Source organism: Coregonus lavaretus (assembly GCF_964263955.1).
Source record: "Coregonus lavaretus genome assembly, chromosome: 24".
Lineage (NCBI taxonomy): Eukaryota > Metazoa > Chordata > Actinopteri > Salmoniformes > Salmonidae > Coregonus > Coregonus lavaretus.
The window spans coordinates 12,514,848-12,530,357 of NC_140011.1; the positions used below are offsets into that span (position 1 = coordinate 12,514,848).

Consider the following 15,510-nt stretch of genomic DNA (forward strand, 5'->3'; position numbering starts at 1 on the left):
CCCCAGTCTGAGATCCTGAGCGCTCTGGGGCAGGTTTTCATCAAGGATCTCTTTGTACTTTGCTCGATCCTGACTAGTCTCCCAGTCCCTGCCGCTGAAAAACATCCCCACAGCATGATGCTGCCACCAACATGCTTCACTGTAGGAGTCACATTATTTACTATATTGTACTGTAGATGAGGCAGGCATTTTCACAGAGAAGCTAATGGGACGATTGATAATATAATCCTTCACAGGAAAAACAGAAATTAAGGCCTAATATTTTATTATGGATTGTACAGATAACCATGCAGCCCCCTACAATAGGCTACATTGTGTGTGTGTGTGTGTGTGTGTGTGTGTGTGTGTGTGTGTGTGTGTGTGTGTGTGTGTGTGTGTGTGTGAGAGAGAGAGAGAGAGGGGGAACTACACTGTCATGTCTCTAGGAACTGATTCTAGAACACTGCAGAGTAGGAATTGGAGACCTTTAAGCTGTGGGTAAGTAAACTCAGCCATGTGTTTGGTCGGTTTCCTGTTTTTGGTCAATTCCTTTCATGTCCTTGGGTTCACCGCCCAGTGAAGTATGTGCCGTGTAGTGATGCGTGTGTGGCTCTCTGATCTTTCCATATGGCTCTCTTCAGCTGGTGCCAGAACCAGCGCTGGGCAGCCGGACCGGCGGTTGCAGGCCACTCCAGAACACTGCGCCTGCAGAGCCGTCTGCGCAGGTGGAGGATGCGTGAGCGTCGCAGCACCTGGGGCTGCAGCAGCAGCAGCACCATGGCGTCCACACCCTCCTCCACCAGCCGCTGCTGCACCAGCAGGGCGGCCATTTTAACTACACCACGCGACAGGAAGCCCTCTGTCAGCACGAACACCGTCTTCCTGCTCTGCTGCACACTATTGGAAAGGTTATCCATGATAGGCGTCCCTGGCATCCAATCACGCTCCTCCAGGCAGAGTGGGCGAACCCTCTCTCCGCGCTCCTCTAGTTCCACCCTAAGGTGGTTCAACACCCAATCAGAGGCCAGCGGGTCTGTGGTGTCATACATAACAAAGGCATCATAGACACAGTCTGTCGGCAGTAAGCGATAGTGGTGCTTCAGCTTGGCCCCACAGTAGTCCAGAATATAGGACAGGTCCCAGTAGAAGAGGTGTGCTGTGAGAGATACCAACAGAACGTGAATGACGAGTAACGACGTGAGGATGCAGCACGCCATTGAGTTGTCATCATTCACACATTCCTCTATGTCGTAACTCAACACAGACCTGCCCCTCCTCTCCGCGGGCATGTCACACGTCACCCCGATGGCCAGCAGAGGGAGCTCCACCTCATTGCTCCTCATCCACAGGTGGAAGTCCAGCAGGTCACAGGTGCAGTGGAGCGGGTTCCCCTGTAGTGACAGCTGCTGGAGGTAGTTCTCTGCTCCAGATTCAAACGTTGTCTGGTTGATGAGCTCCAGCAGGTTGAAGCTGAGGTCCAGCACCCACAGGCTCCTGGCGCCCCTGAGGAGACCAGGCGCTAGCCGGTAAATCCTGTTATAGCTCAGGTCCAGCAGCCTCAGTGAACTGTTAAGAGTGGAGAAGGTTAAGGCCACCTGCTCCAGTTGGTTCTTACTCAAATCCAGCTCCTCCAGATGTGATAGTTGTGTGAGCTTCGTCCAGTTAAAGTCCTCAAGTCTGTTTTTACTCAGAGTCAAGCGTCTCAGGGTCTTGGGGAAGTTGTCGTATACCTCGGATGGGATGTGGTGGAGCTGGTTGTATGACAGATCCAGGGACGTCAGGTTATTAAGTTCTGTGAAAAGATTAAAGTAAAAATCCTGACCGTTGTTCCACATGATGTCCAGGCGGTTGCCCTGGAAGTTCAGTTCTTGCAGGGAGCTGCTTGACATGGTTTTATCAGTGAGGGTGCTGATCTCATTCCAGCTCAAGTTCAGAACCTTCAGAAAACCCAGGTTTTCCAGGAACGCTAAACTGTGGTTTAGCCCTGCCACCACAAAGTAATGTTTATTATAACTCAAGTCCAACACCTCCAGTGCTGCCAGTTCACTGAATGCATGCTCATAGCGCAGGTAGACCTTATTCTGGGATAGATCCAAGTACTTCAGCTTGGAGAAATGTACAAACTCACTGCCGTTGAACATGTCTCCAATGAAGTTAGATGACAGGTTGAGACAAGCTGTGTTGTTCAGGCCCTGCAGCATATCAGGGTTTATGTGGAAGATGTTGTTTTTGCTGAGGTCGAGCACTGGACCATAAGCAAGACACTCTGGTTTAATGTTAGGCAAATGGCGACGGTAGAGTTCATCCTTGTGTATGAAAGGCCCATACCTGTCTATATCTGGCTCATAGCCCCAGCCATACCCATTCACAGACAAGGCATCTGCCCTCTTGGACAGGAAAGTCAGACTGTTCTCTGAGAGGCCAACACTGGATAAGTTGTGGAACTTTTCAAAAAGTGAAAGGTCTGCCCAATAGATAAAGTTGGTTCCCAAATTGAGCACAGACAGGTTAGCTAAACTGTAAAGTGGTTTCAAGTGATTTTTGTGAAGAGCTGAAAAAACATAGTTTTCTAGGTGTAATGTCTTCAGAGATGTCAGTTTGGAAAAATTCTTTGAGAGCCTCAAGTTGTGGGAATATGAAGATTGTCCAGCATTATTGTAAGACAAGTCAATCACTTCTACGAAAGGTAGCACAGAGAGGAAGTCCCCATTGGCTATCTCCCCAACCAGACGATTAAATGAGAGATACAGGTAGCGTAAGTTGGTGAGGTTCTCAAACCAGGATGTTTGTAGGTGCTCTAACGAGTTTCCTGATAGCATCAACTCCTGCAGCTGGGAGAGCTTCCTGAAGGCTTCTGGGTGGATCTGTAGTGCCCCGTTAGGTGTATTACAGGGCAAGCAGCGGAAAGGTGCGTTAGAACACACAGGACAGTTACCTGAAAAGTCTAGAGTGCTCAGATTAGTGAGTGCACTCAAGTCATGCTGGTGAATGTGGGTGATTAGGTTCCGTTTGAGTTTGAGCAGCTGGAGCGATGGGGGGAGGAAATGAGGGATGGCTTTCAGTCCGTTAAAAGACAGTGTCAGGTTTGTCAGGTCAGTGAGGTTGGAGAAAGTGTGGTTTGCAATAACCAGGGTCCCATTGTAGACACTCCCTTGGCAGTTGTGACTTAAATGGAGGACTTTAATATGTGGAATATCCCTGAAGTTTTTCGGTTTTACAGTGCTGATGTCATTGTACCTCAGAAACAGAATCTGCAGCCCAGACGGAAGGCCCCTCGGCACTGTGCAAAGGCCGTTACCATCAAGGAGCAGTGCTTCCAGCTGATCCAGCATGGAGAATGTTTGGTCCTCTATCTTCAAAGGATGTTTCTGGGGGTTAAAGTTAAAGCTAAGGTCTAGCTGAGTCAGATTCTGGAGGTTCCAAAACGAGGAGCTGGAGAGTATATTGATTTGGTTGGAGGAGAGGTCAAGCTCTGTGGCATTCCAGCTGATATCGTGGGGTACCTGGCGTAGCTTCCTGTCCGAGCAGTCGAAGGCCAGTAAATGGTTGCGAGAGATGACATCACAGGGTAGTTTCCTCTGAGCCCAGGTCCTCCCACAGCAGGGGGGGGAGAGACACAGCAACACTAGGAGTAACAGCAGCCTCTGAAAGGCTGCTTCCCTGTGGGAAGAGGATATGAGTATTTCATGCGCTGAAAACATCTGATTCTGACAATAGTCTCAGTTCCCTGAAAGAAAGGGCCGGGGCGTAACACATAGCTACAGACTACTTTAAGATACAGTATTATGCATTTCAAAGACTGATAAATAAATAGAAATACCCTCACACTGTCGAGAATGTGGAAGAATCCAAATCAAAAAAGAGCGCAGAAGGCCTCCCATTATTTCTATGTCAAAAACAGAAAATCTATCTTCAGTGCATTTACTGTGTGGTACATTCAATACTACGCTGGGCCTTCCTGAGCTACAACAAATCCTACAATCCTGCTTCCCTAACTATTTTCTAAACACTTCTAAGTTACCAAAAGTGTTGTGAAATGTAGTGGGCCTTTGGTTGCCTGAAAATTCACCAGTTCACATTTTTCCAAGACTGAATTGTTCCTATGCAGCACATCAAAATCACACTGTAGGCAAATAAAACACCATTCAGATTAATCTTAAGCAGACCAGTCATGAACCTGCCATTTACCTGTCAAGGTGCAGTCAGGGCCCAGAATCCACAAAGCATCTCAGAAAAGGTCTTAGGAATCCATTTAAAAACTTCCAGCTAAGAGTAGGTTTTAGGATGATGTTAAGACACTGCCCAGACAAACTGAGCCAGGAGTAAAATCAACTCATAAAAGTTTCTCAGCTAGTAATCACAACAGTTTGATGTACCGTAAAAAAAAAATCCCCTTCAAAAATCTGTCAGTTTAAGCTATCTGTTTTTTTGCATTGGCTGCCTCTCAATTCACCACATCCGCCTATGTCGCCCTTCCACATCTGCAGGGGAAAGTGGCAGAGCTACAGCGCTGCTTGTCAGACCAGGAGACATCCCGAAAATCGGTCTTCTCACATAAACGTCTGCAGCATCTGAATGGTTGAAGTCGATAACATTGATGTGCCAACTTTTGTCTGTAGTGTCCGAATTGTTTGGGATACAAACTAATATGCTTTACCCCCACAAGTGTCACGGGACTCGTCTAAAGGTTACCCACACAAATTAATGGAAGTATAGAGGTAGTTTTGTGCCAACAATAAAAAATTTTTTAAAAAAGGGGTTCAAATTATTATTTATTATAAACAAACATCCTGAGCTTTCTTATATCTCCAAGATATAGGACAGACACTTCAAACCCGTATTTCTTATGATACATTTTTTGCCTGTATTTTTTGCCATTTATGAATGTGTTATTCGATGTGTTTCTATGGGCTATAGTAGTTAAGGCAAAATTCTATATTTTATGAAAAACATTTTACCTATTTTTTGGGGATACCTATTGACCTTATTAAAACATGTTTGACATTTTTGTCATTTAGCAGACGCTCTTATCCAGAGTGCATACATTATTTTTTATTTTTTCATACTGCCCCCCCGTGGGAATCGAACCCACAACCCTGGCATTGCAAATGCCATGCTCTACCAACTGAGCTACATCCATTGGCAGTAGAATGGCCTTACTGAAGAGCTCAGTGACTTTCAACGTGGCACTGTCATAGGATGCCACCTTTCCAACAATTTCTGCCCTGCTAGAGCTGCCCCGGTCAAATGTAAGTGCTGTTAATGTGAAGTGGAAACGTCTAGGAGCAACAATGGCGAAATGGTAGGCCACACAAGTTCACAGAAAGGGACCGCCGAGTGCTGAAGCGCGTAGCGCATAGCGCGTAAAAAATCGTCTCTCCTCGGTTGCAACACTCACTTCTGAGTTCCAAACTTGGAAGCAATGTCAGCACAAGAACCTTTCTTCGGGAGCTTCATGAAATGGGTTTCCATGGCCGAGCAGCTGCACACAAGCCTAAGATCACCATGTGCAATGCCAAGTGTCGGCTGCAGTGGTGTAAAGTTTGCCGCCATTGGACTCTGGAGCAGTGGAAACGCATTCTCTGGAGTGATAAATCACGCTTCACCATCTGGCAGTCCGACGGACGAATCTCGGTTTGGCGGATGCTAGGAGAACGCTACCTGCTCCAATGCATAGTGCCAACTGTAAAGTTTGGTGGAGGAGGAATAATGGTCTGGGGCTGTTTTTCATGGTTCTGGCTAGGTCCCTTAGCTCCAGTGAAGGGAAATATTAATGCTACAGCATACAATTACATTCTAGACAATTCTGTGCTTCCAACTATGTGGCAACAGTTTGGGGAAGGCCCTTTCCTGTTTCAGCCCCCGTGCACAAAGCAAAGTCCATACAGAAATGGTTTGTCGAGATCAGTGTGGAAGAACTTGACTGGCCTGCACAGAGCCCTAACCTGAACCCCATCGAACACCTTCGGGATGAATTGGAATGCCGACTGCGAGCCAGGCCTAATCGCCCAACATCATTGCCCAACTTCACTAATGCTCTTGTGGCTGAATGGAAGCAAGTCCCCGCAGCAATGTTCCAACATCTAGTGGAAGGCCTCCCAGAAGAGTGGAGGCTGTTATAGCAGCAAAGGGGGGAGGGGGGGGGGGACCAACTCCATATTAATGCCCATGATTTTGGAATGAGATGTTTGACAAGCAGGTGTCCACATACACTACATGACCAAAAGTATCTATTTTAATGTCTGATTCTTTTATCTAAGTGTCATTTTCAGGGACATGTCCCCCTCCACATTCTGAATTTGCATTTTTGTCCCCCTCAGTTTTATCATTGGAATGTGATACAAAACAAGGCAACGGTGTGCTTTAGGACCATGTGGACGCCTCCGAGCGGTCGGGTAGGCTGTTTGGCATGTTAAATTAACATTAAATTAAAATTATGTCCCCCCCACTTCTAAAACCAAAGTTGTGCCCCTGATAATTTTCCAGTGTTGTTCTTTCATAATGCTGTCAGAGAGAAGTTGTGGTTGGAGGAGCCTCCTCTGTTTAATAGGACTATAGCACAGTAAGAGGAAGCTGTCTTACTGCACGTGATGAACTTTCACATTCAGAGAAAATACTTTCTGTTTGTCTTATAAATGATTTATTATGGGGAATGTCAAAAATGCTAATGTTGTTGCCAGGATTCTTCTTTTCACAACCGGAATGCATATTGTACTGAATCATACGGTATGGTTGTTAAAAGCTGATTTTTCATTACCCTTATCAACATTAGTCATCAGTCCCTTTCAACAACTGTCTAAATAGCTATTGGCACAGTAGGCCTAGGCATCAAGTCACTTGCTGATAATGTTGCATAAAACGTTTGAAAGGTCTATCATTAATCACTGAACACTTATTCCCCAGATGCTATCAATTGCTCAACTTATACGTTTACTTATAGGCTAATTTATGCATATTTTTTAAACATGATATTGTGCTCCAAAGGGATATCTTTAAATAACATGATGTAGGTTAATGAAATAATCTAAAGAAACATATGTGATTATTTATTAGCCTAGTGGTTGTAAGTATTTAGGGATATCAAAGGGAAGCACAGCCGCGACCTGCCCAGTGACAAGAGCATGCTGGACGAGCTAAATTACTTCTATGCTCACTTCGAGGCAAGCAACACTGACGCATGCATGAGAGCATCTGCTGTTACGGACGACTGTGTGATCACGCGCTCCGAAGCCGATGTGAGTTTGATCTTTAAACAGGTCAACATTCATAAGGCCGCAGGGCCAGATGGATTACCAGGACGTATACTCCGAGCATGCGCTGACGAACTGACAAGTGTCTTCACTCACATTTTCAACCTGTCCCTGATTGAGTCTGTAATACCAACATGTTTCAAGCAGACCACCATAGTCCCTGTGCCCAATAACACTAAGGTAACCTGCCTAAATGACTACTGACCCGTAGCACTCACATCTGTAGCCACGAAGTGCTTTGAAAGGCAACACCATTCTCCCAGAAATCCTAGACCCACTCCAATTTGCATACCGCCCCAACAGATCCACAGATGATGCAATCTCTATTGCACTCGACACTGCCCTTTCCCACCTGGACAAAAGGAACACCTACGTGAGAATGCTATTAATTGACTACAGCTCAGCGTTCAACACCATAGGCCCTCAAAGCTCATCACTAAGCTAAGGACCCTGGGACTAAACACCTCTCTCTGTAACTGGATCCTGGACTTCCTGACGGGCCGGCCCCAGGTCTTAAGAGTAGGTAACAACACATCTGCCACGCTGATCCTTAACACGGGGGCCCCTCAGGGGTGCGTGCTCAGTCCCCTCCTGTACTCCCTGTTCACCCATGACTGCATGGCCAGGCACGACTCCAACACCATCATTAAGTTTGCCGACGACACAACTGTGGTAGGCCTGATCACCGACAGTGATGAGACAGCCTATAGGGAGGAGGTCAGAGACCTGGCCGTGTCGTGCCAGGATAACAACCTCTCCCTCAACGTGATCAAAACAAAGGAGATGATTGTGGACTACAGGAAAAAGAGGAGAGAATACGCCCCCATTCTCATCGACGGGGCTGTAGTGGAGCAGGTTGAGAGCTTCAAGTTCCTTGGTGTCCACATCACCAACAAACTATCATTGTCCAAACACACCAAGACAGTCGTGAAGAGGGCACGACAAAGCCTATTCCCCCTCAGGAGACTGAAAAAATTTGGTATGCATCCTCAGATCCTCAAAAAGTTATACAGCTGCACCATCAAGAGCATCCTGACTGGTTGCATCACTGGCTGGTATGGCAATTGCTTGGCCTCCGACCGCAAGGCACTACCGAGGGTAGTGCGTACGGCCCAGTACATCACTGGGGCCAAGATTCCTGCCATCCAGGACCTCTATACCCGGCGGTGTCAGAGGAAGGCCGTAAAAATTGTCAAAGACTCCAGCCACCCTAGTCATAGACTGTTCTCTCTGCTACCACACGGCAAGTGGTACCAGAGCGCCAAGTCTAGGTCCAAAAGGCTTCGTAACAGCTTCTACCCCCAAGCCATAAGACTCTTGAACAGCTAATCAAATGGCTCCCTGGACTAGCATTTTAATGAGGGAAATAAGTATTTGACCCCCTCTCAATCAGAAAGATTTCTGTCTCCCAGGTGTCTTTTATACAGGTAACGAGCTGAGATTAGGAGCACACTCTTAAAGGGAGTGCTCCTAATCTCAGTTTGTTACCTGTATAAAAGACACCTGTCCACAGAAGCAATCAATCAATCAGATTCCAAACTCTCCACCATGGCCAAGACCAAAGAGCTCTCCAAGGATGTCAGGGACAAAATTGTAGCTTGGTGAGAAGGTGACAACAGTTGGTGCGATTATTCGCAAATGGAAGAAACACAAAATAACTGTCAATCTCCCTCGGGCCTGGGGCTCCATGCAAGATCTCACCTCATGGAGTTACAATGATCATGAGAACAGTGAGGAATCAGCCCAGAACTACACGGGACGATCTTGTCAATGATCTCAAGGCAGCTGGGACCATAGTCACCAAGAAAACAATTGGTAACACACTACACCGTGAAGGACTGAAATCCTGCAGCGCCCGCAAGGTCCCCCTGCTCAAGAAAGCACATATACAGTGGGGGAAAAAAGTATTCAGTCAGCCACCAATTGTGCAAGTTCTCCCACTTAAAAAGATGAGAGAGGCCTGTAATTTTCATCATAGGTACAGTGGGGAAAAAAAGTATTTAGTCAGCCGCCAATTGTGCAAGTTCTCCCACTTAAAAAGATGAGAGAGGCCTGTAATTTTCATCATAGGTACAGTGGGGGAAAAAAGTATTTAGTCAGCGACCAATTGTGCAAGTTCTCCCACTTAAAAAGATGAGAGAGGCCTGTAATTTTCATCATAGGTACACGTCAACTATGACAGACAAAATGAGAGAAAAAAATCCAGAAAATCACATTGTAGGATTTTTAATGAATTTATTTGCAAATTATGGTGGAAAATAAGTATTTGGTCAATAACAAAAGTTTCTCAATACTTTGTTATATACCCTTTGTTGGCAATGACACAGGTCAAACGTTTTCTGTAAGTCTTCACAAGGTTTTCACACACTGTTGCTGGTATTTTGGCCCATTCCTCCATGCAGATCTCCTCTAGAGCAGTGATGTTTTGGGGCTGTCGCTGGGCAACACAGACTTTCAACTCCCTCCAAAGATTTTCTATGGGGTTGAGATCTGGAGACTGGCTAGGCCACTCCAGGACCTTGAAATGCTTCTTACGAAGCCACTCCTTCGTTGCCCGGGTGGTGTGTTTGGGATCATTGTCATGCTGAAAGACCCAGCCACGTTTCATCTTCAATGCCCTTGCTGATGGAAGGAGGTTTTCACTCAAAATCTCACGATACATGGCCCCATTCATTCTTTCCTTTACACGGATCAGTCGTCCTGGTCCCTTTGCAGAAAAACAGCCCCAAAGCATGATGTTTCCACCCCCATGCTTCACAGTAGGTATGGTGTTCTTTGGATGCAACTCAGCATTCTTTGTCCTCCAAACACGACGAGTTGAGTTTTTACCAAAAAGTTCTATTTTGGTTTCATCTGACCATATGACATTCTCCCAATACTCTTCTGGATCATCCAAATGCACTCTAGCAAACTTCAGACGGGCCTGGACATGTACTGGCTTAAGCAGGGGGACACGTCTGGCACTGCAGGATTTGAGTCCCTGGCGGCGTAGTGTGTTACTGATGGTAGGCTTTGTTACTTTGGTCCCAGCTCTCTGCAGGTCATTCACTAGGTCCCACCGTGTGGTTCTGGGATTTTTGCTCACCGTTCTTGTGATCATTTTGACCCCATGGGGTGAGATCTTGCGTGGAGCCCCAGATCAAGGGAGATTATCAGTGGTCTTGTATGTCTTCCATTTCCTAATAATTGCTCCCACAGTTGATTTCTTCAAACCAAGCTGCTTACCTATTGCAGATTCAGTCTTCCCAGCCTGGTGCAGGTCTACAATTTTGTTTCTGGTGTCCTTTGACAGCTCTTTGGTCTTGGCCTTAGTGAAGTTTGGAGTGTGACTGTTTGAGGTTGTGGACAGGTGTCTTTTATACTGATAACAAGTTCAAACAGGTGTCATTAATACAGGTAATGAGTGGAGGACAGAGGAGCCTCTTAAAGAAGAAGTTACAGGTCTGTGAGAGCCAGAAATCTTGCTTGTTTGTAGGTGACCAAATACTTATTTTCCACCATAATTTGCAAATAAATTCATTAAAAATCCTACAATGTGATTTTCTGGATTTTTTTTTCTCAATTTGTCTGTCATAGTTGACGTGTACCTATGATGAAAATTACAGGCCTCTCTCATCTTTTTAAGTGAGAGAACATGCACAATTGGTGGCTGACTAAATACTTTTTTTCCCCACTGTACACGTCAACTATGACAGACAAATTGAGGAAATAAAATCCTGAAAATCACATTGTAGGATTTTTAATGAATTTATTTGCAAATTATGGGTTGATCATATAGCAATAAACAAAAAAATTCAACTCCAAAGAAATTGCCTGTCTATGTCACAGGAACCACTGACTTGCTGCCTTTTTATAATCAAGACACCTGCTAGTAACTCTTAACTGGTTAGGATAGCTCATGAGGTCTCATATCTGTCGACTAGGTGATGGCTTTGGCTAGACTGATCCGTGGAGAACGGACACCAAATTAGACTGATTAATGTTGGTCTATGGTCAATGCGCATGCTGCTCGTTTCTAATTGGTTAACTTATCTGTCGGCCCTGTCTAAAGTTCAACTATTCTGGGGTCTCATTTATAACAGTTGGGTAAATTGCACATTAAATATCTGCTTTCGCCATTTCTGAAAAGAATGCGCATGAACTTGATCAAATGTCTTTGTAGGTGATGGCAGAATGTTCCACTTTTGCAGTGACATTTGCTGTAGGCCTAAGCTATATGACAGACAACAACAATTGCAAATTGCTGTGGACCTGTAAACAGACCGTTTGAATTTAAAAGGGCCTAATGTTTTGCATTCACTTTTTATTGAACCTATGCTGCACTGCCCGAATTCAGAAACATTGTCTTTGTCTACTTACAGTGGAAGCCATACACACCTCAATGCAAAAGATCAACTGTCTATTCACCTGTTAAAATCTACTGTATGTTATAAACCACTCTTCCTTTCTGATGGATAGAGCAAAATACTTGAAATAATAGCAATAGGTCCAATTAAATGAGAAATGCGCACGGTAATTTGTTATATGGCTACTTCGGGAATATGAACCCATCAGCCATAGCCAGAAAAGGTGAAGAATGTATTCTGCCATGGTTATGAAAATATGTATTATGTGTATAAATGCAATATTGTCTACTTGAGAAATGTGAAATTACAGTTTTCAGACGTAAACTACAGAAGTAACCTACAACCGTCTGTTCCACGGTTAATAAACTGCGCTCGGATGGCATAGAGCAAAATACTTGAAATAGCTTATCTATTTACTGCTGCGAAGTGGGTCTAATTAAATGAGATGGAACGAATGGTATCCTTGTTGTAGGCCTATGGTACCTCGTGAGTATGAAACCATCACAGAAAAGGTGAGGAATTTATTATGCAATGATCATGGAAATGAAATCAATAATAGCCTAGGAAATAGATGCCTATTTCTAATTATTTGTAAAATGCTAAGATAAACGAAATAGATGTTCTCTCTTCTCACTAACGGCAAATTATTGAATCTTGTTATTGAATAAGCGTGTCCATCATATACCCCATTTGCACAAAATACTAATCTACTTTCCTTGCAATGCAATACTTAGTTCAACCATTAGAAACTGTGCCTACGCATGGTCTAAATTCATTTTCATGCCAAGGTCAGTTTTGATAAATGCCCACTTTTGTGTGAAAACTGTTTTGGGGTCTATTTTGTATGTACGCACGGTTTATAAATGAGGCCCATTAACTTGTTTGTCCGTGAAAATTGATGGAAAGTGTATGGATATGGATGTGTCAGTTCCGCTGACCAACATAGGACTCCCTTTGAGAAAGCATTGGAAATCACCGATAAGGTTCAAATCACGGATACGGATCAAATTATGACGAAAGAAGCTTCATGCAGAGCTTTTAGTTTTATGCATAACAGTAGGAGTGTAAAATGTCTATTTTCTCCGTACTTACGAACAATTATCTGGTCTGAGACGCTTTGTGGATATGGCCCCAGTTCTCACTATACAGTAGCCTACTGTGGTCATTGTTCAAGTCAGAGAGCATAAATTGTAATCGAAATGCCATTCAACTCATGAATCAAAAGTATTTTAAGGCATACAGATGTTAAGTGCAAAGCATAAGAAATACACACATTCAGAAATATCTAGTTTTATGTCTGATTCTTTTATCTAAGTGTCATTTAACTTACCATTGTTGTTCCTTCATAATGCTGTCAGAGATGTCAGAGTAGTAATGGATGTATGAGCTTCCTGTGTTTAATATAGCACAGTAAGAGAAAGCTGTCTTAACTGTGATGAACTTCCACATTCAGAGAAAATACTTTATCTGTCTTGGAAATGATTTCTTATGGGGAATGTCAAAAATACTAAGCGTTACTAATTTCCTCTCCATTCATATGCAAATCCGTTTGATTCATACACTGGCTTGTCTAGCTGTCATGTTTTTATTTTAACCTGCCCTTCCCTTTTCTACACTGAAATAATATAATTTCAGTAGTCCTCTATTACGATTCATTTTTTTCTATCTCGCATAGCTCATTAGAACACCCTGGTGGTTGAATATATTGTAGGTCCTAGGATACAACAATTAATAATGTGGAACAAATAAATACCATCAAAAGATACCTTACAACTTACAATAATGAACACCTTGTGAAACAGCTGTGAAAACCAACCTGGCAATATTTAAGATTTTAATACATAAACTTTTATATTTTTGTGATACAGGCGTGTCATTCATTTATTTTCAAATATTATTTTTGTACAATCACGTGGCAATCAGACTGAAATACTTAATTCTGGTGTGTGGAATAGAGAGGTGGGTGCTGTGTGGTGGAAGGTTCTGTCTGTCACTTGTTCTCAACAGGCAGCCTTTTCGGAAGGGGGACTTGAAGAGGGAGACTACGAAGTCCATGCACTGCTGCTCTCTTTGTTCTGAGTATCTGCAGTGCTAGTGTTTTTAGTTCATCTGTGTATCTCACATATTATGTGCCGAGTATGATATGGCTAGCAAACTTTATTAGCAGATAATGACTTTACAATAACAGTAGCTTTAAATGATGCAATGAGATGGAGGAGGGGATGGGATGAGTGGGCAGATTGTTGGGCAATCAGACGTCACTGGGTGCCGAATTTGGTCTGGAGGGAGAGGAGAGAAAGAGTTAAAGGATGAGGAGAGAGGGAAGAGGCCGAATCAAGAGACAGGTGCTGCGGCTAGTTCTTCCTGTCACTTGTCCTCGACAGGCAGCCAGTCTCAGTCAGGGGTGGTGGGATGGAAAAGCAATCATAAAGGATACTTCATTTTCAATAACACGGGCCTGGTTTAGTTGGAAGCCCTCTCACCACATCAAGGTACAGGCCGAGATACTTTGTAAAAAAAATAAATAGCCAGTTTAATTAAGGCCTTTAACCCCCTACTCTATCTTTTTAGTGTTTGACCTGATGGGGCTTGGGTAGGTGTAGCAATATGGTGATGACTCAACCCTGCTGTGTAATGGACTCTGGGACACTTCTGCCATATTACGTACACAAATCTAGAACCTCCAGATATGCAAACACTAACTAGAAACCAATGTCCAATTCCATACCAACCCTGGCCTAAAATTTGATTTGGAATTGGGCACAAAAGATTAATGGCTAGGGAGAAGGGGTTAAGGACCAGTAAGGAACTGGGCAACTCAACAGTCAATTTCAGTCAATTGACCTCAGGAGCACCGTGGGTGTTGAAGATGTCCATCATCGCCTTGGAGGTGGCCTCGCCAGTCTCGTCCTTGATGGGTATCATACAACATGAAAATCGCATTTTTCGTTCCAAGCACCCTTTTTAATGGGTTACAGAAGGGAATTTTGAGTTAAGCACATTCTCTTCCTTTACTGACCTTAATGGGTATTACCTCCACCCACTTGGTGAAGTAATCGGTCGCCATCAGACACCAGTGGTTGCCATTCCTGGATTTCGTGAAGGGTCCGATGAGGTTCACCCCTAACATTTAAAGCGTTAGAGAGAAGATTACTTTATTCTTACCCGTATCTGTGTCATACAGTATGCAGTTTTCATATTTGTAAGGATACTGACACAAACATTTGATCATATTTAACTCTGCTGTGGTCAAATAAAGCTACCATTAAAAAACAACTTATCAATGCTAAATTTGAATTGTGACACACTTACCGATCATGTGCCATGGTGAAACAACTTTGATGGGCTTCAACTCCGCCGCCACAGTCTTTACCCTCTCAAACTTCTGGCAGGCTAGACAGGTACTGACCTATAAGCACAAAGTGACAAATTGAAACACTGTGCGCTCTGAAATGACACAATCGGAATCATAATAATTTCAGATATAATAGCATGTGATTGATAAATAAAAGGTTATTTCATTTGCCCAGCTGTCCACATCCTTGACAATCCCACGCCAGAAGAAGCGTAGGTTGATTTTGGCAATCATGCGCTTCACTCCGAAATGTCCAGCATGCATCTCGGTCAGCACGGCCTCCTTCTCCTCCTTAGTGAAAATCACCCTCCTGTGTGGCTGGCCATCCTTCCCCAGTAAGTACATGTGATTGCCTAACACGTTGGAAGACAAGAGTTGTTGAAATACTGAAGTCTAAGTAAATTTGCACTGCTGTCTTTCTCTTTCTGTTTCTCTAGCTCTCCATCTCTCACTGTCTTTCACTCTCTTCCCACCGCGCTCTCTTTCTGTATGGGTCTCTCTCTATCTAGCGAAGACACCTAGTTAAGGGCAGTTGGAGTTACCATAATTGCTTACACCTATCCATTTGATTGATCAGATT

At 44.1% G+C, this 15,510-nt stretch overlaps 1 protein-coding gene across 1 annotated transcript; it reads right to left on the minus strand.

Annotated features, from left to right (window-relative positions):
- Window positions 1-545: 545 nt before the first annotated feature.
- On the minus strand, window positions 546-15,275 carry LOC311099403 (toll-like receptor 8; the record flags this gene model as incomplete). The annotated part of the gene is made up of 6 exons (XM_084140101.1): window positions 546-3,639; window positions 12,906-12,966; window positions 14,431-14,485; window positions 14,610-14,698; window positions 14,888-14,984; window positions 15,102-15,275. The coding sequence occupies 6 exons, from the start codon at window positions 15,273-15,275 to the stop codon at window positions 546-548; spliced, it is 3,570 nt and encodes a 1,189-aa protein (XP_083996227.1).
- Window positions 15,276-15,510: the final 235 nt, after the last annotated feature.